This window comes from Equus przewalskii, chromosome 26, assembly GCF_037783145.1.
Source record: "Equus przewalskii isolate Varuska chromosome 26, EquPr2, whole genome shotgun sequence".
Lineage (NCBI taxonomy): Eukaryota > Metazoa > Chordata > Mammalia > Perissodactyla > Equidae > Equus > Equus przewalskii.
Window position 1 is genome coordinate 18,637,118 of NC_091856.1, and position 27,268 is coordinate 18,664,385.

General features: G+C 56.9%; 1 protein-coding gene and 1 long non-coding RNA gene across 51 annotated transcripts in view; both read left to right on the forward strand.

Moving 5' to 3' along the window:
• Positions 1–27,268, forward strand: part of ZNF618 (zinc finger protein 618) — a 183,524-nt gene that overhangs the window by 112,662 nt on the left and 43,594 nt on the right. For 48 of the 50 annotated variants that reach the window (XM_070594891.1, XM_070594855.1, XM_070594858.1 and 45 more), the window contains 6 exons: positions 3,026–3,285; positions 16,951–17,028; positions 17,710–17,748; positions 21,989–22,078; positions 22,999–23,034; positions 23,128–23,205. In XM_070594891.1, the coding sequence (XP_070450992.1) occupies positions 3,026–3,285; positions 16,951–17,028; positions 17,710–17,748; positions 21,989–22,078; positions 22,999–23,034; positions 23,128–23,205 (581 nt within the window). Of the gene's footprint in view, positions 1–3,025; positions 3,286–16,950; positions 17,029–17,709; positions 17,749–21,236; positions 21,361–21,988; positions 22,079–22,998; positions 23,035–23,127; positions 23,206–27,268 lie in introns of all 50 variants that reach the window. The other 2 variants (XM_070594878.1, XM_070594883.1) reach the window with 1 other exon arrangement.
• Positions 6,738–10,207, forward strand: LOC139079547 (uncharacterized). The gene is made up of 2 exons (XR_011533245.1): positions 6,738–8,844; positions 9,172–10,207. It is a non-coding gene; the product is annotated as an uncharacterized lncRNA (long non-coding RNA).

The window sequence follows — 27,268 nt, forward strand, 5'->3', positions numbered from 1 at the left end:
TTTCCATCTCCCTTCATCTCATCCCGTTCTTGCCGGGCCGTCCGCCAGCCTCTGCCCCTCGGTGCCGGGGAGCTCCCCACCCCAGTGCGTCCCCGTCTATTGCTGGCTGCCTGGCAGGAATATCCTCCCTCCCCAAAGCCATAGCCGTCCCTCGGAACTTATCAGACCTGCTCGCCCTGGTGATGCTCCTGGGGCCTCCCCGAGCTTAGAGGATTTTTTGCAGGAATGGGGTAGGCATGCTCCCCTCCCAGGGGAGTGCTGGACCTCACCAGGTGGCTCTGCCTCAAAGCACCCCCCATGGAGGTGGCAGCAGCCAGAAATCCAGGCAGCCTCCCGTCTTCCTGCTCACCCACTAGCATCCTGGTTTTCCCCCTGTTCTGGATGCTGAAGGTCAGTAGAAGGGGAGGGGAGATGAGTGCGAATGGGGAAGCTTCGCTCTCAGAGCTTCTCTCCTGCTCTCCGTGCAGCATGGCTAAGAGCCGGGATGCCTGCGTCAAATCTTGGTTCCACTTCTTACTACCCAGGTGAACCTTGGACAAATTCTTTCACCTCTCAGTGCCTCAGTTTACCCATCCGTAAAATGGAGATAATACCAGGACTTCCCTCACAGCGTTGTTACTGAAAATGAAAGGAGTCAGTGGGTCAGAACAGTGCCCGGCACAAAGGGAACTCTAAGTGTTTGTTTGTTTGGTGAGGAAGATTGGCCCTGAGCTAACAGCTGTTGCCAATCCTCCTCCTTTCTTCTTTTTTTCTCCCCAAAGCCCCAGTACACAGTTGTATATCCTAGTTGTAGTTCCTTCTAGTTCTTTGTGGGATGTCGCCACAGCATGGACTGATGAGCGTTGTGTAGGTCCACGCCCAGGATCCCCACTGGTGAACCCCGGGCTGACAAAGCAGAGCGTGCGCACTTAACCACTCACCACGAGGCCGGCCCCGAAATGTTTCTTAAGTAAAGAAAAGAAATGAACGCTGAGGCTATCGAACATCCAGTGTTACATTTCCCACAGTGACAGACGGTGGCCCTGACGTGGCAGACACACTAGGAGGAGGTGTCACTGGGCCCACTGGGTGCGCAAGACGCTCCAACAGTTGGTTACTATTAATAACATCTTGAGAGCTGATACAGGCCGGGCACTTCCCATGTGTTAGTTGATTAAAATCCGCACGACCCCCCTGTTCGCTCCGTTTTGCAGATGGGAAAACTGAGGCTCAGAGGTTCGGTAGCCTAGCTGCAAGTCACACAGCAAGGAAGGAGCTGACTCGACGGCCCTTGCGGCTGGCTGTGCTGCTTCCTCCTGTTCTGTCCGTCTGAGTCCTGAGTTTCAGTTAGCTTGGGCACCTTGAGCTGCCAGAACAAAATGCTGTGGGCTGGGAGCTTAAACAACAGAATTTTATTTTCTCACGGTTCTGGAGGCTGGAGGTCTGAGCCCAGAGTGCCAGCGTGGTTGGGTTCTGGTGAGGACCCTCTTCCTGGCTTGTAGACGGCTGCCCGCCTTCTCTCTGTGTCCTCACGTGGTGAGGAGAGACCCAGAGAGAGAGAGATCTCTCTCTTCATCTTCTTCTAAGGCTGCAGTCCCATCAGATTAGGGCCCCACCCTTATGGTCTTATGTCACCTTAATTACGTCCTGAGGACCCTGTCTCCAACTACAGTCACCTTAGGGATCAGGAGTTGACCGTCTGAGTTTGGACGAGGACAAAATTCAGTCCACAACCTCCCCGGTGGCCTTTCTCTGCCCCCTGCTCGTTGGCTGGGGCCTTCCCTCTCTCTCTGCTCAATTCCCCGACCTGGGAGAAAGCTGACAGCTGGGGCAGACAGCGGACTTGAGAAAATCCATTCTCTTCTGATAGATGGAGCTGCTGGAGCCCAGAGGGAAGAGGGGTCTTGTGCAAAGTGACACAGCAATCCGCTGCAGGTCCAGGATCAGAACCCAGGTCCCTGCCCCACCGCCCCCCCACCCCCCCAGCCCGGGTGCCTCCCCTGAGCCCCGGTTGGTGTGCTGGCAGGCCTCGTCGGAATATGCCTCCGGTCTGGGCCTCGAAGTTCGCAGACCAGATGCTTCTCTGGAGCAGTGGAGAGGGCGGGCCCTGGCAGGGCAGAATCCCCAGGGCCTGGAACATGCCTTGATTTCCCAGTTTGCGCCCACCTCGGCTTCCCCACCCCAGAAACAGGAGTCAGGATGATGAGCCCCCTGCCACAAGGACGAGGGGGCCCTTGATAGCACAGAGGGTGACGCTGGCAGGAGAACAGCCTTGGCTGGCCACCAGTCTTGTGTGTGGCTGTGGGCAAGTCACAGCTCTGCTCCAGGCCTCGCGTCCCCTTCATAGAGGAGGTTCAGTCACGTGTGCCCCGCCCACTCAGTCTTGAGCTCATCACTGTGAGGATGTTTTCTGACGTTTGAATAGCCACTTAGATGCCAGTGTTGGGAGCCGAGTGTTGGCTCCATGAATCTCAGCCAGGTGAGCCGTGGGGCTTGCAGTGACCCCAGCTGTAGAACAGGAGCGGGGAGAGCTGGGCAAGACCTCTGGCCCTTCTGCCAAGGAGCGAGAGGAACAGCCCCGGACACTTTGCACACGGCAGGCTGCTCAAACCCTCGTGCTCCAAATGCAGATTGAGGACCAGCTCGACTGGGCGCCTGTTAGAAATGCAGCAGCTCAGGCCAAACCCCAGACCCGCTGATCCGGAATCCACGTTTTCCCAAGATTCCCAGCTGATCTGTGTGCACACTGAAGCTTAAGAACTGATATCCACCAGCCAGGGCTGCCCTTGTGGGTCTCGTGACTCCAGTTACAAGAGTTACTTGGCACACGTAGACCTCTTTAGACCCCAGCTTCTCCATCTGTAAAATGGGTGGGGTTGGGGCCATCCTAACCCAGTGGTTTTCAAACTGTGTGCCTTGGAGCCCCAGGGTTCCCCCGGGCCAGGACGTTGTGGCCCTCAAGGTGAGGTTCACGTGCGATGCCCCAGGCTGGTAGGTTTCTGGGTAGGCATGGGGTCCACCCTGAGCAGACTCTCTTCTTTCCCAGGGAGCGCTTGAAGCGCAGCCAGAAGAGCACCAAGGTGGAGGGGCCAGAGCCCGTGCCAGCCGAGGCCTCGCTGAGTGCCGAGCAGGGGACGATGACGGAGGTGAAGGTGAAGACAGAGCTGCCCGACGACTACATCCAGGAGGTGATCTGGCAGGGCGAGGCCAAGGAGGAGAAGAAGGCGGTCAGCAAGGACGGCACCGGCGACGTGCCCGCCGAGATCTGCGTGGTGATCGGCGGCGTCCGCAACCAGCAGACCCTTGGTGAGTGCCCGTCCTCGAGGGCTGGGAGCAGGTGGGAGTGTGGGGCGGGCGGCCTGGGATCCCAGCCTTCGGTGGCTCCCCTCTGCCCTCAGGGAAGGACCGAGGCTCTTGACTTGCCTCTGCTGGCGCAGTTCTAGCCTGGAGCTCTTCTCTTTCCACCTGACGTGGCAAAGCGCTACTGATCCTTTAAGACTTTGTTGAAGTCCAATGTCTGGAACTTTCCGCAGGCCCAGCGCATCCCTCATGCCTTGGGGCTCCCATGCCCCAGGTGGGTCTAGCGTGACCTGTATCGCTCTGTATCTCAAATGCTTGTCTGCATTTCTTCCTCCTCTGCTTGACTGGGGGCTCCTGGGAGCAGCTCTCAGTGCAGGTCCTGCTCAGAGCAGATGCCCAGTCAGGATGGGCTCAGTGGCACGTGGCACCTCCCCCTGCCTCTGCTGGTCTGGGCCAGGCTCCGAGGAGCTCTGTGGAAACAAGCTTCTTCGAGATCATCTCACCCCTCTCTTTCCAGCCTGAGCCAGGGGGTCCCCCTCGGGGGCTGCCTGCCCTCCTGCCAGGTTCACAAACTCACATGCCCGTGAGGCCCAACAGACACGTTTCTTTGGCATAAGTAGAGATGAGCCAAACAGCAGCTGGTGGGGACCGCTTCCAGCTGGAGAGCCCACACTCCCGTACGGAGGGGGAGGTCCCTCCTCAGCTGCCGCCGACGGGAACTAGGTGGGGAGACGAGCTCAGCGTGCCCAGATCTCTGGACACACTGCATGCCAGAAATGCGAATTTTGATGTGACTTCTTTTGGCTTTAAATATTGGTGACTAATTCAACTTTTGAAATCTGCCAAACAAAACCCGTCTGTGGGTCAGGGTTGTTCCATGGGCCACAGGTTTGCAACCCCTGGTCTTTAAAGTCAAGTCCATGTGCCTCGGCCTGGCATCAAGGCCTTGCGTGGTCTGGTCCCAGATTTCCAGTTTCATCTGCCGCCTCCTCGTTTCCCGGGTTCCATATGTTCTTAGAAGCACTGCCACACCTCTCCCCTCCGCCTCTCCTTCCTGGTCCAGCTGGGCTCACCTCCTCCTGACTCCTAGGGTCACACCCTGTGTGTGGCACGCAGAGGCTCGTGGGTGGGGCCCCATGTGTCTGTTTCCCCAAGTTTTGACTTAAGTCCTGCTGCCTTCTCTTCTCAGCTACTAGGAATCAGCTGCCTGCTCCCTCTCCCAGCTGGTCCTCTGCTGCTCTACCTGGGTCAGTGCAGCATCCGGGTAACAGCCATGCGTTTGGGTCTCCCTGCCCCCACCTGCTCTCCTCTCGGGCTGCCAGGGGCCTTGGCAGAAACACTGACTGTGTTGCTCTCTGCTTATAAACTTGGGCCTCCTCGCTGTGCCTAGGTCAAGGCCATAGCATCCAGATCGTCCACCACCTGAGCCTTCTAGCCCCATTTCTTACTTCTGATCTTCCCGGACCTTTTGTTCTGGTACCGTCTGCTCTTCTGCAATGCATCCTACCCTGTGCTCATGCTGTTCTCTTTCCCTGGAATGCCTTTGCCCGTTGCTGCATGCCCAACTCCAGCCCATACTGCAAGGCCAACTCTAGTGCCACCTCCTCCCAGAAGCCTTCCTTGATCTCTTCTGGTCAGAAGTGGTCTGTTTCTACCCTGCTTCTCCCTTGCGCACTTCCCTTTATCTACTTTAGATTGGAGGGACCCTGTCTATGCCTGTCTCTGCCACAAGATTGGGAGCTCCTAGAGAGTAGATCTCCAAGACTTGTCAGATCTGTGTCTCTATGCTCCCGATACCTACCCCACAGTACCTAGCAAGGTGCTGGTTTCTAGGAGCCAGGGTTGACAGGTGCTGGAGGCAGGTGCTGAAACTGTCAGGAGGGGCAGGGGTATGCCACAGTAACAAAAGATCCTAAAAGTACAAAGAGATCTCGGTAGCTCAGAACCACAAACGTTTATTTCTTAGTCACGCTGCGTGTCCACTGTGGGTCCGTTAGGGGCTCCACTCTGCTCTGGACCCAGGCTCCAAGCAGCCGTTCTATGGAACGCTGCCAGCCGCGTGACAGGGGAAAGAAAGCTCTGGGGGGGACTCACACTGGTGATTACCTTCTGCAACCCCAAAGTGAGAAGTGTGCGTCTGTGCATTGGCCATAACTAGTCACATGCCCCGCCCAGCCTCCAGGAGGCCGGGAAATGCCATCCTCCGTGTGCCAGAAGGGAGATGAGCCAGAAATAGTTGGTGACGAGCATGAGTGACTTAGCCCAGTGCTGAATGAGAGTCTTTTCAGGGGCCCGCGTCTGAGCTCCCTCCATCAGGATTCACTGCCCGGGGCCGAGGACTGCTGGCCATTGGTGGATGTGTTAATTAACCGTGGAGAGGACATGGCCTTGCTCACTTTGGGATGTGTGTGTAGGACTCGTTGGAGCCAGTAGCCGCTTATGCCCTTCACCCAGGATGCCCACTGAAGGGGAGCTGAATTCGATTCCTGGGGTGGAACCAGCAGTCTGTGTTCGGCAGGGAAGGCCTTGAGCCGCCGTGCTGGGGACACGCTGGGAGTCCTCCCTGGGCCAGCTGCCTGTGCAGGGAGAGGCCCCAGGGCCCTCGGGTCTCAGGCCAGCCGCCTGTGCGGTTTCCAGCGCAGCTCCTGCTCAGCAGCAGGGTCCCTGGCCTTGTTACGCCTTAGTGTCCTCTTGTGTTAAATGAGGCCTGGTCCCTGTCCTGGTCACCTCCTGGGTGTGGGAATGGACGGGGCAGTGGAAGGGAACGAGATGTGTCAGGACAGCGAGCTCGGCTCCTCGGACTGAGAGTGACTCCAGGCTCTGTGTCTTTTTTTTTTTTTTTAAAGATTTTATTTTTTCCTTTTTCTCCCCAAAGCCCCCTGGTACATAGTTGTATATTCTTCGTTGTGGGTCCTTCTAGTTGTGGCATGTGGGACGCTGCCTCAGCGTGGTTTAATGAGCAGTGTCATGTCCGCGCCCAGGATTCGAACCAACGAAACACTGGGCCGCCTGCAGCGGAGTGCGCGAACTTAACCGCTCGGCCACTGGGCCAGCCCCCCAGGCTCTGTGTCTTAATACCTGTTGTACCTTGGGCAAGCTACTTGACCTCTCTGTGCCTCCGTTCTCACAGCTGCAAATTCACGGGGTTATCTGAGAACTCAATAAGATAATGTATGCAAAGTGCTCCACGTTGTACTTAGTGAACGATTGGCTATTGTTGGCAGTAGAACTTGTATTAATAGCAGAAAGTACCTCTTCAAGGGGAAAGAGTAGTAATATTTTCTGCTTTTTTTCCCAAGTCTAAGAAATAAGCCAGGGTGATGTAGAGAAAAAAATGGGATGGGGAAGAAACTTGGTACTGGGTGAGGGGTCAGAACACACGGGCTCTGAGTGGGGCTTGCTTTTCCTGTCTGAGAGCTGCTCAGGGACCCTTCTAGCACGGCCTCCTTCAAACCCAGGGACCTTGAGGATCTTGTGCAAGTGCTGCGTGACCTGCTCTCGGCAGATCCCTGTGAACGAGGTGCTCGGCCACAGGGAAGAGTCAGAAGTGCAACCGCCACTAGGGAGCCTGGACCAGAGCGGGGCCAGGGCGCTCCCGGCCAGTCTGAGTGGCTCGTCTCCCACCGGTCAAGGCAGACCTTTCTCCTTGAGCGTGGAGTTTCTGCCACGGGGCAGGCTCGGAACAATCTGGCTTGGCCTCGGCATCGGGAAAGACAGGCAAAAAAAGAAAAAAAAGATCTGTACCTTTTGACCTCGTCTAATCTCAGGATGGCGAGTAGATTTCATCTCGTGGGCCAAGTCCAAGCCCTGGCAGCCGGCCACTGGGGGCTCTGTGTTGACGATTCGAAAGGGTGGCGTGATTGATTATTGATGTCTGCCCTGGATGTGGAAGTGGGCGGTGGGGCTCCCCATGCTGTAGGTCTGACACCCCTTGTTTTCTGGAGGGGCAGACGAAGGCCTGTGGAAGGGAGGAGAGTTGCCCTTCCTGGAGGGCCTGCTGTACCTCTTGGCGCCCCCCTCCCATCCGCTTCTGGAAGGGAAACAAGGAAGGGAAGCCCTGCCAGGGATCCGGCCATCCCTTTAAAATGAGCTGGTGCTACAGTGTGCATCTGTGCCCTGGTGGCCAGGCATCGGGAGAGAACATGTTCCCAAGGCCCTTGATGAGGGACTCGGGGTTCTGTGGCACCCAGCCCCACCGAGTGCCCCGCTCCCCACCATGCTCAGGGCTCACGCCATGGGGGAGCCTCATGGCTGCCTCTTCTCTGAGCCCTGTCCCCCTCGTCCCCACCCCCAAGTCCTCACTGGCCCTTTAACAGCTTCAGACAGTGTTCCCAATGACACAAACATGACCCGAGGCACTTCCCTTGGAGGAGCCTGGGTCACGGACACGTGGGTGGCCTTTGGCAGCTTCTCAGAATGGGCAAGTGGGGCGTGGGGACATCAGTGCCAGGAGGCCGGCTGCCAAGCTTGCAGCAGGTCCTGGTCCTTTGCTGCTGCCCGGAAGCTCCCTGTGCCGGCAAGGGCATCTCTCACTCTTAGAAAGGACGTCACTGTCCTTGGAGCCAGCGTGCGGTTCAGGGGCAAGAAGAGTGGAGGTAATACTGAGCGTGACAACCTTGTTGGGTGAAACCAGAAGTGGGAGGAGGTGAGTCAACAGACGCCTGTTCCCACCTGACAAGCTGGGGGCAGAATCTGCACGGCAGCCCCGAGGAGCGGCAGAACCACCCTGGAGGTTTCGGGAGCTGCTCTCTGAGGGGTGCGAAACACAAAGCCCCACCGTTGCTGCGCCCCAGTTCCACATCCAGCACAGGCATCCCTGATTGTTTGCTGCATGCTGCCCAGCAGGGCACCTCAGAATCCTTCTCAACACAGCACACCAAGAAGTCACTGCTGGTCAGCTGGAATTGAAAAATCCAAAGTGGAAACCTCCTTGCCATCCTTGTCCTGGATGGTGAAGACAAGGCAAGCTGGGTTTCCAGCAGTCAGGACGTCCGGCCCATGGAGCATTGCCTGGTTCCAAGAAATAAGGATGCCCGGATCCCATCATGGTGGTCCGAACGTACTGCCAAGGAGTGGGTGCTCTTCTCTGTTCTGTGAGACCATTGGTCCTTAATCCAGGGGAGGTTATGCGTAAGGGAGCCAGGGAGAGCCACGGGCCTGGAGACCTGCTGGTTCTGGGCTCCCCCAGGGGAGGGACAGGAGCCCATGGAGGGAGCAAGTGACCCGGCTGGGCTCCTCTTCAGATGAAGGGTGTGGACCAACCAGGTTATTTCCAGAGTTAACTCGTAGTATGGGGAGGAGCTCTGGGAAGAGCTCCTGTGGGGGAGGAGACTGAGCATGGGGGCAGGGTGGTGGGCTGGCCAGGCAGATGCTGGACTCTAAATGTCCACAACCTAGAGCGTTCTCTCAGATGGGAGGGAGCGGACACATCCCACTTAGCCCCAGCCAGTACGGGGAAGTCACCAGGAGATGATTTCCACTTGGTGAAAGGACGGACTTCATGATTATGGAAACTGCTTGACGTCTGGACATGGACCTTTGAGGCAGCGAGTTCCCGTCCTGGAGGTGGGTGCTCAGAGAGGGGTGCTGGCTGGGGTGCAGGAGGGAGAGACAGGGACCAGCCAGGAGACTGGCTTCTGCAGGGGATGTTTCTAGGCAGCGAGCCTTGAGCACCAAAGGGTGAAGGCTGCCCGGGGAGGAGGGACCGGGAAAGGAGGAGGACGGGGCTCCAGCCGGGAGGCGGGGTGGCCAGAGTTCTGGAAAGAGCAACCCAGGAGCAGACAGCCATTCAGACGTGGCCACGTGGGTTTCGGTCTGTGACAAACCCGGGCAGCGAAGGTGCCAGGTCCTGCTTCCTAGTGCCAGCTGATAGCTGGTTTCCTGTTTCAATAGGTTGTTGGCAGGCGGGAGCGCAGGAGCTTGCCAGAACCAGCACTCAGCCCTTTGCTGCAGCCAATCGGAAAGGAGGGGTTTGGCCACCCTCCCAGGCGCGTGTGTCTCGAGTTCCAAGGTGGGACGGGGGTCCCGGTTGGAGGGTCCTCACTGGAAAGGGCCCCGGGACTGTAAGCCCAGAGATCTAGGGTCTGCCCCACTGTGTGGCCTTAGACAAGCCTCTTAACCTCTCTGAGCCATACCGTCTTCATCCATCAATGGGTGTAATAAAATCTGCCTGTCCTTCCAGTAGGATTGTCGGGGGCGGAGTGAAGTAATAAATATGAAAGTGTTTTTAAGGGGGCACAAAAGATGCCAAACAGATACAGTGATATTAGCTGAACCTCTGACGGTGACATGTCTGGAGTGATGAGAACCTAAAAGGCTAATGGCTTCAGGCTTTTCTCCTTCAATACCTCCTAAAGAATGTTGAGAAACTGTGTTCCCTTTCACATTTGTGAGTTGACATCTAACATTTCTATCCAAAGTTTAAATAATTGCAAAGGATATAATTTCTGGAGTAGGGTGTAAAAAGAAAAGCAAGTGGAATTTTGGAAATAAAACTGTGAACCACTCTTTTAAATGTATCCAAGGGAATCCAAACCCCACTGCTGTGCGCTATTGGCCATCACCCATTTGAAAAACATATGAACAAGCTCATCTTTAACAGTCAGAAATTTTACATCTTCCCTTTTTCTCCTTGAACTCATATTTCCAGTCCACTTCCCTCACAGGATTTTATCTTGATGTAATATATTTTTTATGCTTGAGAGTCTTTTATTGATCACTGTTTCAACCTCATCTCCCACAACAAGATGTACCTCAACTGAAATAGAAATTTCGAAAAAATTTGTTGGGATCGTAAAGCTCTACATTTGAAAACATTTTTTTTTGTCCAGGTTGAGTTTGTTATTAGCAGACAATTTACCAAAAACAAATTTAGATAAATTGTCAAGGCAGAAGTAAAAAATTATTAAAAATGCACCTCTTCATGAAATGGATGGGGCCTTGTTTCTTTCTCGGGTGGCTCATGTGTGCGTGAATTAATATTTCTTTATTGTTGAATGAGGCCAGATTCAGCATTTCATTCCCATTCTTGAGTGTTTGTAAGCGTACGTGCTTAGAAAGCTTGATCACCTAAATAAGGAGGGGGGATGGGTAGAGTTTTGTCTTGGTTGTATCTTTCAGTTCTTTGAACTCCTTCCAAGCCGTATGCCAAAAATCACACAGGGGTCTATCATCAGACATTATTTTTAATGGTCTCATCGCTGACAACTCCATTAGATCTTTCTTCAGTTTTGTTGAAAGCGAAGAACTGGCAATCCCCTTATTTGGGAAAGGAGTTGTTCCCAGTCAGTAGATCCACTCACTTTCTAAATCCAACAGGGACATTTTGGATTTTGGATCACCTCCTTGCTGAGCCCCGAGATGTCCATCCATGGAAGGCACCGTGGTGGGATTAGGGTTGGTGAAAGAATCATGTTTTGTTTGTGATGTGGGGGAGAGTGGAGGTGAGAGGAGAGGTGGAGGGAGAGCCAGCTGAGTGCAGGCTTCCGGCCCACCATGTTCTCCGGCGCATCGATCTCGGGAAAGAAGATGTTGGGAAGTTGGTGACTGGGGAATTGATTCTCCTAAAACTGCCTGTGCCCGCATTTCCCCGGAGAATTGGGCTCCACTTGGAAGACCCCGGTTCCAAGGACATTCAGTCGGAATCCAAGCCCCAAAGAGCCTCAGAAAACCCGGTTGTCTACGACTTACTTCTCCAGGTCCCCTGTCCCTCGGCAGGCCACCGGCCCAGCTCTCACGGCATCCTAGAACTAGCAAGAGGGCTGGGTGCTCCTCTGCATTAGCTCTGTGAACAGCACCTGCTGAGACGCTCTGAGCTAAATGCGGGACTGCCCATGTAAGGAGCCACCTCTCTGTCCTCCCATGCTCCCTGTGTCCTTCCCTCGTCCCCTGCTCTGGATGTCTGCCTTGTTGCATTGTGTGTATCCTGAAAGGGGTCTGAGCTTATGGGGAGCGAGCTGGGTGCCAGTGGCAGAGCTGAGGGTTGTCATCCACGTTCCTTGTCCTCAGGAGACAGCCTCCTCGGCCTCACTCTTCCCCACTTCTCCCTTCCATGGCCTCGGAACTAGACCCACCTGGTCTCACCTGGTGTGTCCCGCTCTTGGGGAGGGAGCTATGCCAGGCTCTCTGCCAGGTGGCTACAGAAGATGCTAGACAGGTGCTGGGCCTGTGGATGCTCTTTGTGTCACTAGTGACAGCCGGATGGGGGAGAGGAACGGGCTCGCTCCTGTGTGCTGGCGTGCCCTGCCAGCCGATTCTGGCAGCCCCTCCTGGGGCTCTTGATAAAGGACTCTTGGGCGTCCTGTGGCAGTCCCAGACATGGCAGGGGCTTCTGCTGCCTTGCAGCATTAGGGGGAGCCCCACGGCTTAAGGGGACTCATGGCTCCCTTGCCACCTGCAGGGGACCTGGCATGGTGGCGGTAGAATGGCTCCAGAGCCCTGAAGGCCAGCTTTGAGCCCAGTTCCTTGCCAGCCACTATCTGGGTAGCCCCGGCCTGGACCTCCTGGCCCCTAGAGCTTTCAGGCTCATCGTAGAAGTGGGTGTTGAGTTGTCCCCACCACACGAGGGCTTCTGGAAAGATGGAGGACGGGACTGAGACCTGCATGTACTCGGTACATGGTAAATGTGAACAGCACCCTCTCTTCTCGGCGCTTTCCCAGACGCTGATCGTGTGGTGGTTACACCTGTGGGCTCAGGTCGAGAAGGATCTGGGCAGCCTCTCGCCTGATATGTCCCCCTTAAGGTCCTTACTTCCTTCATCTGAAGAGTGAGGATCATCATAGCCCTTGCCTGCTGGACTGATGCGTGAGAAGCGCTGTGTCTGGGCCGCTCCCACGAGTTGGCTGTGTGAAATGAGCAGGTCGCTGCCCATCTGGCCGGCTTCCACTCCCACCCCCCACCCCCCTGTGCACTGGAGTCAGAGGTCAGGCCCACCGAGAGATGTCGGGGAGGTGCACACGAAGTGAGTTGCAGCACCTGGCACTTAGGAGAGAGTGATGGTGACAAAGGACGAAAGGGTCATTAGGGAACCCCGCAGAGTGAGAAAGTGTGCCGGGCAGCGAGTCAGGCTCCAGGATGGGGACCGTCAGAGCTGAGAGTCCCCGAGAAGGCCCTCCAGCGCCCCACTGCACCAACCTGGGTCCGTCGTGACCGGAGATCACAGGACACAGGCCACAGCACATGTGGAGCCCATCCTTCCTGGAGAGAGAAATGTTAGAACCATATTACGGATAGTTTTATGTTATATCCATATTATGCATTTGTGAAAACACAAAACTTCGGGAAATCTGGGCCTGCTGCTTTCTGCTACACCCCAGCCTCCCTGGGGAGCTCGTTGATGCCCCTTTGCCAGCACAAGTTCGTCAGTGAAAAAGTCGACAGAACGCTTCTCAGTGTGCAGATGGGGAGACCGAAGCCCTGAAGCTTGGTGACTGGCCAACCCTAGATGCAGAGCCCCTCCTCACCTGGCCCCTTTCCCAGCCGCCCAGGCATCCCCACCTTTAAGGGCTCTTTCTGATCTCTTACGTAATTCAGATGGAAAAGCGCCCGGAGGCAGCCCCCACGGTGGATGTGTGCACAGCTGCTGTTCAGGGACCTGGATTTCTTTGACCAAGCATTGAGATATGCGTCTGGTATGTGATGGCCAAGGGGCCGGAGGACCTGATTGGGCCAGCAGGAGGGTGGGGACACGGCTGGACGTAGCTGTCAGCTGCTCACCCCTGAGTAAGCAAGGCCTGCCAGCATCTGCAGCGACATGAGGGGCCACGCTCCTCCGCCTCGTCAGTGCCGTGTGTCAGCAAATCAGAGCCTGCCTGGGACCCTGGAAGACGTGGCTGCCGGAGGGATGACGGAGCACGTGGAAACCTGGAAGGCTGGCGTGTTGGGACTGTCTTGGCAGCACTTCCTGTGGGCCGGCGTTCGGTGGCCAGATGGTTGGGAGACATGGTTAAACAGTCAGCCGGGCTCCTTTATGGCAGGACCGCCCGCTCAGAACCTGGCGCGCTCCCACGCCTTACACCTCCCCAGGACGGGCTACGCCTCCACCTTGCTCGGCCACGGCCCTCTCTTTCCCAGGATGCATTCAGGAAGTTGGGTCCTCAGAAAAACTTGGGGAGATGCTGAGAGTAATGGCAACCATTCTTTATGGAGTACCTGCTGTGTCCCGCTCTGTGCTAGATACCCACAGGGTTACTGCTCACAACCCCCTGTGAAATGGGCATCATTTTACGCTGTCCCTCTTACAGAGAGGAAGCCTGAGGCGTGGGTGGCTCCCTGACTTGGCCGGCCTCCCCGGCTGGTATGTGGTGAGCAGGGATTGGACCCGGGTTGACACCATTGCACTGTGGTGCGGCCGCTCTGCACTCTCCCACTCCCCACCTCTGCCCATCCAGCCCCTTTAGCAGACAGGGCACCTGAAGCCCGAGGTCTTAGGGTGAGCGGGGGGTAGGCAGGGCTTTGAACCTGGGGTCCCTCCTGCCAGCACACAGTGCTCTGTCTTGAGACTTGGTGTGCTGGACAGGTGCCCCACGCTGCCCTGGGGCCAGGAGAGGGCCTGAGGCTGGCAATGCACCGTGCCCCCAGGAGTCTCCGTATGGACTGGGACGTGTGAGCAAGGCTGCCTGTGCCCACGGCTCTCTCCGTGAAGCCAGGAGGGACCTGGCCTGCTGGGGGCACAGGTAAGGGGACCTGTGACAGTCCGCGGGCTCTGCCCTTCAGCCTGCAGTTACTGTACAGTTTGAGAAAAGACTGGAGGTCGCTGCCTACGGTTGGAGAAACTGAGGCCTGGACCTCGTGGCAAAGAGGAGCAGAGAGGGCCGTAGAGACCTCCTCTGGAAGTCGCTCGAGTCTGGACAAGTCTTCCCCCATCACAGGCTGTGTCCTCAGTCCTCTGGGGAGGGGCTCCGCCTTCCCTGGGGCTCACGGTCCTCTCGCCTCCAGGGCTCGGCCCCTCGGCCCCTCTGCCCTCGGCCCCTCGGCCCCTCTGCCCCTTCTCCTCTCTGCCCCTCTGCCCCTCTGCCCCTCGGGCCCTTCTCCTCTCTGCCCCTCGGCCCCTCTGCCCCTTCTCCTCTCTGCCCCTCGGCCCCTCGGCCCCTCGGCCCCTCGGCCCCTTCTCCTCTCTGCCCCTCTGCCCCTCAGCCCCTCTGCCCCTCTGCCCCTCGGCCCCTCTGCCCCTCGGCCCTTCTGCCCCTCGGCCCCTCGGCCCCTCGGCCCCTCGGCCCCTTGGCCCCTTCTCCTCTCTGCCCCGCTGCCCCTCTGCCCCTCGGCCCCTTCTCCTCTCTGCCCCGCTGCCCCTCTGCCCCTCGGCCCCTTCTCCTCTCTGCCCCTCGGCCCCTCGGCCCCTCGGCCCCTCGGCCCCTTCTCCTCTCTGCCCCTCTGCCCCTCGGCCCCTCTGCCCCTCTGCCCCTCGGCCCCTCTGCCCCTCGGCCCTTCTGCCCCTCGGCCCCTCGGCCCCTCGGCCCCTCGGCCCCTTCTCCTCTCTGCCCCGCTGCCCCTCTGCCCCTCAGCCCCTTCTCCTCTCTGCCCCTCTGCCCCTCTGCCCCTCAGCCCCTCGGCCCCTTCTCCTCTCTGCTTGCTCCCCTGACTTTGGCTCCTCGCGGCAGTTTGTTAGAGTCTCTCACTGCGCCCACCGGGTTTCGCATGTCGCTCTGGGAGCACCGTCCCCTTGCCTGGTGGCTTGTCTGCTTCCCATGAGACGGAGGGCAGCCATCACGTCTTGCTCACGGCTGGGGCCTCAGCGCCAGGCATGGTGAGGGTGCTCAATGCTCAGTGCTCAATAAATTCTCCATCAGTTGAAGGGGAATTGGCAGAAACTGTGGCAGAGTGGGCGGAGGCTCAGGGAGGGAGTTGGGGTCATTATTACTCGGTGACGGATGAGTAGAACAGCAGGACACTGTAAATTTATTGAGCCCCCGCTGGGTGCCAGTCACGGGGCTAAAGACAAAGAGATATACGGTCTGATCTCTGCCCTCCGCGTGTTTATATTTTTCCCTGGGAGACAGGGTAACACAAATAAAGCCACTAAATAACACCCTGCCAGATTCCCAGCTGGCATTAGGGTGACAGCGTTCTCTTTGGTGACCCGCCGTGGGGAGGGGGCGATGCTGCCTGTGAGCCAGCCTACTCGCATGTCGTGGCTCATTCCTCCTGACCTCAGTCGTGAGCCTGTAGGGTTATCGTCCTGTCGTACAGGTGAGGAAACTGAGGCTCGGGCAGGAAAAGGGACGTCCCCGAGATCAGAGGGCTAGGGGGCGCAGAGCTGAGATGACATTCGCATTGCACACCCGGTGCTGTCCTGACTTAATCTGGTCCCTCAAGGTCACGCTCAGTACTCAGGCCTCTGCCTCCCGGTGAGGCTGAGGGGACGAGGAGTCGGGGCTGTGGCCGTCACTGGGCTCACAGAGGAACACTGTTCCTGCTCCATTCCGTCTTCGCATCAGTGCTCTTGCATTATTCACCTTTTTCCAATGAGGAAACTGAGGCGCAGCCAGTAAATGATGGGGCCGAGACTCCATTATCCCAGGTCTGTCTTACTTGAAGCCGGTGGTCTCTGTTCCTGGTTGCTGGGCATCAGAATCCCCCAGGGACCCTTTTGGGACAGGCAGGTTCCTGGGCCCCAGCCGTTCTGTGCACTCTGCCTGGAGTGGGGCCGGGGCCTCTGTCTTTGTGCGAGCTCCCTGGCCGTTCTGTTAGGAAGAGTGGGACCTGGGCCCGGTGGCCTGGATCCAGGAAGGAGGGGCAGGGCCTCTGCCCTGGAGGCCCCTGCCAGGCTGGGTCTGATGGGCTCTGCGTGGTTTCCCGCCATGGACCTTCGCCCCCTGCTCTGCGTGAGTGCGCTTCACCTTTGACCTGTCTGAAGGGGCCACTGGGAACGTAGCCATTTCAGGCCACCTGCTCCTGGGAGGGGGGCTTGGCAGAGCCTGGAGTCAGCGTTTTTGCGTGTTGGTCTCTGCACGTCTGCGGGAACAAGACAGCTACTCAGCAGACGTGGGGGGTCCTCTCCTTGTCTGCATATCTGTAGTAGGGTGGGGTGCTTCCCAGGGGGAGGAGAGGGTGCTACACTAACGAGGTAGGTACTTTTAGCTCCAGTTTGCAGATGAGCAGACTGAGGCTTAGCATATCCAAGGAAATCACCAAGGTCGTGCTGCTGGTAAGTGACAGAACAGGCCCAGGGATATGGCTGTGTCTGATGCGAAGCCTGTCCTCTCAGCCTCTGTCCCATCCTGGCAATGAGGAGAAGTAGCTAGAAATTAACCTGATGTACATAAGTGATGATGAGTTCCTTATATGGATGCGATTTGTTCCTCTCGGAGCACGTTTGTGTTCATCCCCTTTCTCCTCTCAAGGAAGAAGGATGAGAGTTAGCTGGAGAAGTTACCGTCTCCTTCTTACACATTTGGAAACGCAGGCCCAGAGATGGGAAGTGACTTGCCCAACGTCGCTCAGCGAGTTGAGGCAAACCTGGAACTAGACCCAGACCTCCTGGCTTCCAGCTCTGTGCCGTGTCACCTGGTCCTTGGGCCACTTTGCCTCCCAGGGTCAAGGCAGCCTGTTGGATGAGCCCTGCCCCCTTGACGCAGAGTTGGTGGCACCTGGAGGCCTCGCCACGGGTCCTGGGCCTCGTGGTTGCAGGTGTCAGTGCTGGCTGACGAGTCCCTTCCTCTCCTTTGTTCCAGGGTCCTATGAGTGTGGAATCTGCGGCAAGAAATACAAGTATTACAACTGTTTCCAGACCCACGTACGGGCACACCGAGGTGAGCGGGGGTCCCCGGGCAGAGCCGAGGGGCCGATCTCCCCATTCTTTGCCTGTTTTTCCACTGGGCCCCTCATGGGTGGCCCCAGAGGCCCTCAGTGCTCCAGTCTTTTCTAGTCTCCTCCCTCTTTCTCCAGTCGGAGGGGCACCTGGGGAGGAGAGGAGAAGCCTCCTTAACTTGGGGGAGTGCAGGGGCCGGGGGGGGGCCAGCAGGACCTGCCACTAGGCTTCTGCTCTCGACTGACCCCTGCCTGCCCCACACGGGCCTGCTTCCTCCCAGGATGCCTCAGTGCTGCCCTGTATCAGCAGCCCCTGCAGGGGAGGGGCCCGTGTCGTCTCACGTGCTCCTCATGGCAGCCCTAGGAGTGGGGTTGGGCGGTGTCTCCCATTCTGAAGATGAGGACACTGAAGCTGAGGGGACAGGATGGATGGCGCTGTCCCTGCCTGAGCCTGGCAGGCAGGGAGGAAGGGCACGGGGTTGGGGCCTAGCTGACAGCGGGGGGCATGGGGGAGGACTGTGAGGGTTTGTTCCCCTGTGTCTCGAGTGGGAAGAGAGCGTCACTGGCCATGTTGTTGTGGGCAGTCCTTGCCACCGCTTGCCCCGGCTTCTCTCTCGGCACTGGCCGCACCGCTGGTCCAGTCTGCTCGCCCCCTTCTCACTCTCTCTCTGTCTGTCTTACAGACACCGAAGCCACCTCAGGGGAGGGAGCCTCCCAAGGCAGTGAGTACTCTTCCCTCCTCATGGGCTCCGAGAGGGTGGGGGGTGGGAAGAGGAGCAGATGAGGCCTCTGATTCCCCCTCGGCCTCCGGGACTGCCCCGAGTGGCCTCCGGGAGACATGTCACTGGGGTCCAGGCCAGCCCTCTGGTCCCTCGGAGCAACGTATCCCAAAGTGTGTTCCGTGGCGCACTCATCCTGGGGAAGTTCATAGGTGTTCCGTCGATAAGGGTTCTCTGGCCAAAGCAGTTGGGGAAACCGTCCCCTGAGATGAGCAGGTGTCTGATTAGACCCCTCAGGGCTCTTCAACGGCGGACACACATGTGCACCCGCTGCGGGGCCCAGCATGTGCCATTTCCTCTGTGTTTTGACTCCCGCTCATCCCTCTGGGGCTCCCTAGCTGCTGTTTGGGAAATGCTACTTCAGAGAGCTTCCTCGTGAGCCCCGCAGGCACGAATCTCTGGATTGTGGCCTCCTAGCCCCTGGGGCGCACAGGGCTTTGACATCTGGGGACAGTGTCCTGCTTTGCCTCCCACAGGCCCTGCGTGCCCTCCCTCCAGATCTAAACCCAGGGGCCTCATAAGCAGCCAGCCAGATGAGGGTAGGCTGGGATGGGACGTCTCCCCACCCAACAAACCTGAGCTCCAGATCCAGCAGCTCCCCTTCCAGGGGTGTACCTGACAGAAGTGTGAGCACGCGTTCACCAAGAGATGTGAACCAGGATGTTCTTAGAGGCCTCTCTGTGACAGCCCCATCCCGGAAAGCGCCCAAGGGCCCGGCGGGAGCCACTTTCCCATCCGCTCTCTCTTTGGTTTCTTAGACCACGTGAGAGGCCGGCGAACTGAGGCTACTCGTCCGTTTTCTGGAGAATCTGAGGCTCAGGTTGTCCAGACACCTGCCCTGGGGCCCACGGCTGGGAGGAGGTGATGGCCTGGCCCCCCTCCCCAAGCCTGCTCCGCCCCCGCCTGGCCCCCGGCTCCTTCTCCCTCAATAGCTCCCTTCTCTTCCGGCTCCTATGGTCTGCCTGTGGTCAGCCACACATTTACAGAACTTCCCTATTTATCTTTCCTTCCTCGGCTATTCCGGGCTCCCCGCCTCTCCGGCAGCCCGTCAATGATCCGTTGTGTTCCGTCTGGCTTCCGTTGTTCCAGGAGGCCCGCTGCTTGTTGAGGACTCTGTAGCCGGGAGTATTTTTAGTGCTTCCATCGCTTCCCTTCCTCCCTGTGGAATTTTTTCCCTGTGGCCCGCGGGTTTGCTTGCTTTCTCCGTCCCACACTCTGTCCTGACCCTGGCAGCAGGGCCTGCTCAGAAAGCCCGGTGTCCTCACGCCCCAGCCTCGTTCCAGGAGCCTGAGCGGGAGACCTGGAGCCAAAAGGGTCTTGTTGAGAGTATCAGGTCCAGCCAACCCATTTTGCAGATGAGGATGCTGAGTCCCAGAGAAAAGTCATACGGCTTGGTAGCGGGGGAGGGGGGCACAGAAACCGGGTCTCACGCCTCCTAGTCCAGGGATCTTTCATTTATTTGTTAGAAATCGTACAGTCATACGTAGAGGCACATACCAACTTACCCATCTGTCGACGAAGCCAGTGAAAGGTTAACTCTGCATCCAGTTCTCTTGCTACCGGCTCATTGATTCCCTTTGCAGAACAATGATATTAGGTAACGTTTACCAAAGGTTTATTGTCTGTTAGGCGTTGTGCTCATTTCTTCTTTGCCACAGCTCTGTGAGACAAGCTCTCACTCCCATTTCACAGATGAGAAGGCCGAGCTGCAGAGGTTAGGGAGCGTGTTCGACGTCAGTCGCCCTTGTAAGTGGTCCAGGTGCGTTTGGCTCCGGCAGCCTGACCTCGGAGCCGCATCCCCTGACGGGTCCGAAGTGGCCTACCTGGAGACCCTGAGCTCCCTCGGGGCTCTGGAAATGTGGCTATGCTGACAAAAAGTCATCCTGCCTTTCTTCTTTGGGGGATAATTCACTCGTCCTAATCCACTCCTGCCTCAGGTGGGCCCGGGAATGTGGTACCCGCCCCCTTCAGGAGCAGTGGTGTGGGACTCGACAGAGCAGGGGTTCTTCTCGGTGGCAGAAAGCTGGCGGTTCCTGTTTTGTTTGAGGTGGTAGACGTGGCCTGGCTGGTAGGAGAGGCTGTGTGGGCAGAGACGAGTGGGGCCAGCAGCTGTGGAGGGCCATCAGCGCTGGCCAGCATGGGAGGGGAATTTCAGCAGAGGACCCCATCTGGAACCAGCAGACCCCAGGTGGCCTTGACTTCTCCACCTCTGTTCCCTGGGTCTCCAGCCCCGAGAGAGGATTATGGTCCAGATGGGACATGCTGGGGGAGGCTGTTGTCTAAGCTGGATTGGTGGTCGTGGGAAATTCTGGATGGAAGCCTGAGCCAGACTTGGAATCTTGGAAGCACCAGCCTGGGAGAGGCCCGGGAGTCAGCCCATCTACCACTCGCCACTCCCCTCAAATCAGGAGGGAAAGAGGGGAAGCTGAATCCTGCGCTGGACTTGGCATGTGCTAGTACTCTGGGCATGGCGGGGCAGACCCGGGCTTCCCCTCATCCACACCCCAGCACCACTTCCCCACCACTCCCCAGCTGGCTCAGGCATGGGCATGGGGATGGTGGGGCCTGGTAGGATGCCGGCCTGCCGGGACCCTGCCTGAGCATCTCTGTGTGCTGAGGCCGTGTGCGCCTCCCTCAGGGACAGGTTGGTCTCTGTAGCCCTGGTGTCTGCCAAGGCACTTTGAGAGACTGCAGATGCAGTGGAAGAGGTGGGGACAGAGACAGGGAGATGTCTAATGTCATCTGTGTCCGTAAGTTCAGCTAAGTGAGGGCCAGAAACCTTCCCACAGAATTGCCTGGCATTGCAGCCTTGGAATGGAGGGGTCTTATCAGATCCTGTATTTGGGTGCTGAGGAGCAGGAGAGGGGCAAAGAGGCAAGTGCCCCAACCCAGAAATGGAGGGTGGCTTATCCAGACAGAGAAGGGCCATGGGCCCTGACTCAGCTGTAGCTTGGAGTTGAGTGAATGTTTGACTCCTGGCTATTCCCTGCCCCACTGTGCAGTCTTGAGCAAGTTGCCCAGCCTCCCTGTGCTGGGCGTTCTTGGGAAGGTGGGGTGGATAGGCCCTCCTAGAGAAGCCCAGGGAATGCACACGCGAGGTCCGTTCTAGTACAAACGTTAGTGTTGCTGCTGTGGAGAGGGCAGTGTCCTGAGTGAGTCCAGCCTCTGCCTGTGGGGAGACCCGGGGTCATCCAAACTCAGGCCCCGTATCCATGATCTGTTGCTGTGTAACGCATTTCCCCAAAGCTTAATGACTCACAGCGGCGGACACTGATTACCGCACAGTCCCTGTGGTCAGAGTCAGGCTGTGGCCTCGCTGGGTCCTCTGGGTCTCACGGGCTGGCGTCAGGTATCGGCCAGGGCTGGGGGCTCATCTCAGGGCTCAACCGGGGAAGGAGGGCTCCCACGCTCACTCACACGGTGGTTAACAGGGTCGGTCCTTCCCAAGCTGTTGGACTGAAGGCCTCAGATCTTCACTGGCTGGCTGTTCACCAGAGGCGGCCACGTGGATCTCTCTACGGGGCCGCCAGCAAGAGCGAACAAGAGAGAGATGGGGTGAGCAGGATGAAAGGGACCTCATCTCGGCAGTGACATCCCATCACTTTACTGCATTCTGTTCATTAGAAGCAAGTCACCGGGTCCAGCCCAGACTCGAGGAGAAGGGCTTGCACAGGCCGTGAACACCGGGAAGCTGGGGACAGTGGGAACCCTCCCCGAAGCTGCCTGTCACAGGCCCTCCCAGCTGTGGTGCTCGGGGCGGGTCCCTTCTGACCCTCAGCCTCCTCGCGTGATGAGTGAGTTACTCCTTCCTCCCTCGGTTGCGAGGACTGATGGAGAAAACAGGGGAAGCGCCCAGGCCGGCGCGGTGCAGCGCAGAGCCCTGTGGGAGCCGCAGTGACGCCTGTTCTCGTGTAACTCCACGAAGAAAGGTGGGCTGGTTATGGACCAGGCCCGTAGGAGCTCAGCTCGTGCAGGGTGGGATCAGGGGTTGCTTTGAAAGTCATTCCAGGGCTCTCTGTCCCCTGTGTGGAGGACCCCTAACACCCCAGGAACTGATTTCTCCATGGGGTTATCAGTTGGGGCTCGTCCCGTCTTTGGTTCCCGCGGCAGATGAACTGGCCCCAGAGTGCCACCCCAGGGGACTGAAGCCCTGTAAGCACGTGTGTCTTTCCATCCCCCGCAGACAATTTCAGGTACACGTGTGACATCTGTGGGAAGAAGTACAAATACTATAGTTGTTTCCAGGAGCACCGGGACCTGCACGCCGTGGACGGTGAGTCAGGCCTCACTCCTCAGCAGCGGAGGCCTGTCCAGACACACCCCCTCCTCCCCACCGGGGCTCCTGTCAGCCTCCCACCCGCCCCGGGCCCTCTCCCCGCTCCTCCTACCCAGAGGAGGGTCAGGCAGCAACCAGACCACGAGGGGCGTGACCAACCCCTGAGGATTCTGGGGGAGAGAAGGGCCCCGTCAGGCTCCATATATCCTTCTGATTCAGGCAACCTAAGAGAAAACGCCATTTTTGTAGGTCAAAATCAGTCAGATATCGGCAGTTTCGTATCACTTCGTTTTACGATTTCCTATTGAGTATTCACGTCCTTCGGTGAAATTAAACCAGTTTTTAAAAATGAACGATAGTGTTTTAGCCTCTTAGATGACAGAGTTAGAAATGAGAACAATAAATTTAGGTAATTTATTTTTAGAATCTTAAGGATCCTAGAAATAGGGCCCTGGAAAGGATCTTGGGGGGCTCCCTCTCTGCCCCGCACACCCCCAGCCCATCTCAAGCTCTGACAACCAGGCCCCACTGCCTATTGCTGGTGGCTTGTCCTTCCTCTCGCCTCCTCTTCCTCCCTCCTGCCCATCTCTTCCTCTTCTTCTCCTGGCTCCTCGAGGGGGCGCTGATGATCCAGAAACAGGCCAGGCAGGAAGTGTGAGCCTGCCCCTGGGTGGGCTCCAGTCCCTGGGGAGGATGAGGAATGGAGGTCCGGACTGCCTCCCGGTTAGGATGCCCCCTCCTGTGGCTCCTCGTTCCCTGGAGCATCCACACTGGCCAAGGCAGCTCTCTCGGGCCCCAAAGGCAAGCTCGCTGGGACAGAGCTGGGAGCACCGGGCCGAGGCCGCCATGGGCAAGGACTAACGGACCTCCTGTTTCCTTCTTTCCTTCTGCATCTGCTGCCTCCTGCCCGGGCACAGTGTTCAGTGTGGAAGGGGCCCCCGAGAATCGGGCAGGTAAGTCCTCCGTGGCTGCCTGCCTCCCCTGTCCCCTGCTGGGCTCCCGAGACCCACTGAGCAGGACGCTAAGGGCCGTGTGTTCTCCCACAGACCCCTTCGACCAAGGTGTCGTGGCCACTGACGAGGTGAAGGAGGAACCCCCGGAACCATTCCAGAAAATCGGGCCAAGTATGCGGGCCACTCTCTGGGGCTGGGGCTGTGGGGCGGGGAGATGGGTGAGGGGTGGCTGAGGGCAGCAGGACGAGTCCCGCCACTGGAAGAGGGGTGGCATTGCTCATCGTGCAGTGACAGCACTGGCCAGTGAGCCCCTGGGCTCCTTGTACCTCACTTTGCCCACCTGTGAAATGGGCCGTTGAGTCGTAGGACTTCAGCTTTTGCGAAGCCGCAGGACAGCACAGGGTCAGGGTCAGGGTCAGGGCAGTGCAGGTAGCCCGTGCTTGGTGCCCTGGCGGTCTGTTAGCCGTCCTGAGCCTCGGCTCCTCACCTCTGGAATGTGGAGGACATTTCCCCGCAGGTTTGTTGGGGGATTAAATGAGCTCATGGATGTAAATCGCCTCTCGATTAGCACAGTGCCTGGTACATAGGAAGTACTCGGAGAATTATTGCTGTTATGGTCACTGGAAGGGGTTTGTCAGCAAGTGCAGCTGTCCAGGGAGCCACGTGCAGACACTCTGTCCTTGCCCCAGTAAGCCCCTGAAGGCAGGCAGGAGCATGGCCAACCTGCCTGGCTTCTGCACACTTGGGTTGAGTGCGGTGGGGACCCAGGGGTGAGCGAGAAGCTGTGGCCCCGCCCTTCGGCGTTCACACAGGGAGGGGGCAGTGGGTCAGTAGGTCAGCAGAGAGTTACAACATAGCCTGAAGCACAGGGAGCCATGGGGCCACGGGGGTGTGCCTGTCCTATCTTGGGAATCCAGGAGGCTTCCGCGTGGGGATGAAGGCAGGGAATGGGTCCCTGCATCCCACTGGAAGGCAGGAGAGCAGTGCTTGGTCTGGGAATTGCAAGGCCAGTTGGTTCTGAGTTCAGGTCTTGGAGCCTTGCGTGCCCGCAGAAGGCATTTAGATTTCATCCCGAGGGGAAGGAGCCAGAGAGTTTACCAGGTGGGGAAGGGACTCGATGAGATTGACATTTTAGGAAGACCTTTGTGGCGACCGCGACGAGTGACTCATCCTGTCCATCCTTCAGGAATTTACATACTTGCTTGTTCACCTCTCTCTTTCCTGTGCCTCTCTTACTGCCCAGCAAGAAGAAAACCCTTCTTGACTCTGCCTCATTACAGTAAGGATTAAGGCAGCCTGTGAAAATACACACACAAACGTAGACCTGGTGGATGAGGCAGGGGGAACAGTGAAGTTGGGGACAGTCCTCAGGGGGCGGAGCTTTCCCCGCCCTCCGAAGGCATTGCCTGGGTCCTCCTTCCTCACACAGGATGCTTCTCTGCTTTCTTTGGACTCTTAAAGCACTCGGGGGGCCGGCCCTGTGGCCAAGTGGTTAAGTTCTTATGCTCCACTGCGGCGGCCCAGGGTTCGGATCCTGGGTACGGACATGGCACTGCTCATCAGGCCACGTTGAGGCGGCATCCCATATGCCACAACTAGAAGGACCTGCAACTAAGATATACAACTATGTACCAGGGGGGATTTGGGGAGATAAAGCAGGAAAAAAAAAAAAAAAAAGATTGGCCACAGTTGTTAACTCAGGTGCCAATCTTAAGGAAAAAAAAAAAGCACTCAGGAAACTGGAGACATGATAATATCTGTAAAGTGGGCAGCACGGTGCTCGTCATATGCACAGTAGACATACAATAAACAGGAGCATTAAAATAATCTTGGAGTTGAAGAAAGTGATGAAATCCTCAGCCTTAAAACTACGAGAAGTTAGACCGTGGGAGAACCCAGAGGTGAATCAGAAATGCTCCCGGGGACATTCACGGGCGGATACAAGACTGGGACAGTGGGATCTGTGGCCTCCCGCTTCAGTACACTGTCTGCCAGCGGCCCCGCATGGCACTGCCCTTCCATCTGTGGCATCATAATTATGAAAACAGGCTTTCAGAATCAGGCCCAGGTTCGAATGCTGGCATCACCGGTTTACTAGCTGCTCACCCGCTCTGAGCGTCTGTGGACTCATCTGGAAGTAGGGGACAAGAACATCTGTGTCTTCTACAGGACTCTTGGAGGGTGCATGCATAACGTGTCTAACCCAGCACCTGCCTCGTGTTTAGGACGTAACAAATGAGTGATGTTGCTGGGAAATCGTCAAGAGTGAGAGCTTTGGAGCCATCCCAAATAGGAATGCCAGCTCTACGCTTAATCCTGTGTGGCATCCTGCAAATTGTATCACCTTTCTAATCCAGTTTCCTTAATGCTAAAATGGAGTGATGACAGTAAAACTCACCTGTGAGGATTGTCGTGAGATTAGATGAGATGATCCTCGTGCAGGTATTAGCGGGGTCCTCCACTCTCACGTGGAAAGCATCAAATAAGTGGTACCTGTTCGTTACTCAGGAAGGTGCAGAACAAGATGACACTTGTCCTGTCGATCAGTAACTAAGTCTGACAGACAGCCAGTGCCAGGACCTGGGAGGAATTATCACAAATTATAAGGAGCAGGGAATCGCACTGAGAAATCGAACTGAGGTTGGCTCCCCGCACACTCCCCTGGGGAACTGAGATTGCTGGGATCGTGTGAGGCCGTCTCTTGTCACCACTCAGGGGCTGCCTTGGAAAATAAGAATGTTGCTTCTTGGGGGGCTGCCACTTCTTCTAAGCAGGCTGGTGCCACAGAACCCTAAAAATGACGAGGCGTGGGACAAGGAGAGCCATAGAGGCGGGGTGCACTCTGAAGGGACTAGTTGCCGTCAGTAGGCTCTGTGGGTCGGGAAGAGGAGGAATCCAGGCGGCACACGCCCTGGGAAGTACACCTTACATCTGCATCAGCTGAGTGAATCAGAGAGTTGGGTCTCTAGGAGGAAGGGGGCTGGAGCCACGCCGGAGAAGAGGAATCCTGCCGGGAGGCGAGAGTTGGTCTATGGGGCCCTGTGTGTCAGCTTTCTCCTCAGCTGCAGGTCTGACGGTTCCTACCACGATAATGGGGAGATGGAGGGCCCTTCCTTCATGTCTGTTGCAACAGTAAGTCTGGATTCCTTTATAGGGTACTTGATTTTATATGTGGAAAAGAAGAGTAACTTGAAGAATAAAAACAAAACATGGCAACTGTGAAATTGCACGTAACAAGAAAAAGAATTTGGGAGACTCAGAAGAAGAGCGTACCTCTGAAAGTGACCTGCTGAAACATCGAGAAGAAAATTCTGTTTGATGACCACTATCGAGTCCACGTTTTCCCCCTCTGCCTGAAGATAGAGCATTCCCATGAAAGCTTTCATAAGCCGGGCTGGCGTAGAGCGAAGAAGCAATGACCATGGACGGATATGGGGGAATTTTTTGAGCATCCTCAGACCCGAAAATTCACCAACCAAAATAAATGGAGATAAAGCACAGGTGCTCAGAGACACGGTTCACGGCTTTGGCGGCTGGATGCTGAGATGCTGAGCGCGGTGTCTGGGGAAGCAGCTTGGTGGCCCCTCTCCCGCTGCTGGGGTGCACTCTGCTCTTATAATGGCTCTCTGCGAAACACTGAATGGTATTTTCGCTTTCTGCAAAAATGCAAATCCTCTTCAAATTTCTTTCGGTAGCAAAAACAGGGACTAACATAGGTCTTTCGTCAAAGCAAAGTGACATAAAGCGAACTTTCAGATAGCGGGGGAAGCCTGTATGAGAAACTATGACCTGTCTTAAGTCTGTTTGGGCTGTTTTAACAAAATTCCACAGACAGCGGGGCTTAAACAGTAGGAATTTATTTTCTCACAGTTCTGGAAGCTGGAAGTCTGAGATCAGGGTGCAAGGATGTTCGGATTCTAGCGCGAACTCTCCTCTTGGCCAAATACCATTACATTGGGACGTAGGGCATCGGCATCTGAATTTGGGGGAGACACAGTTCAGTCCATAGCATGGCCCCTGTGAAGAAGGAGCCTGAGGTGTGTGGTGAAAAAGCGAGAGGATAAGGTGAAAAGGCAAAAAGAAAGGAGCGAAATGGAAAAGATTCCCAAGAAGCAGATACTATAGGAACAGAATTGAAACCTACTTTGTAGATGGCTAAGAACAGGGTCAGTCGGCAGAAATGGAATTAATTATGTGGGGGACACACCTGAACAGATGAAGATAGCAGGAGGAA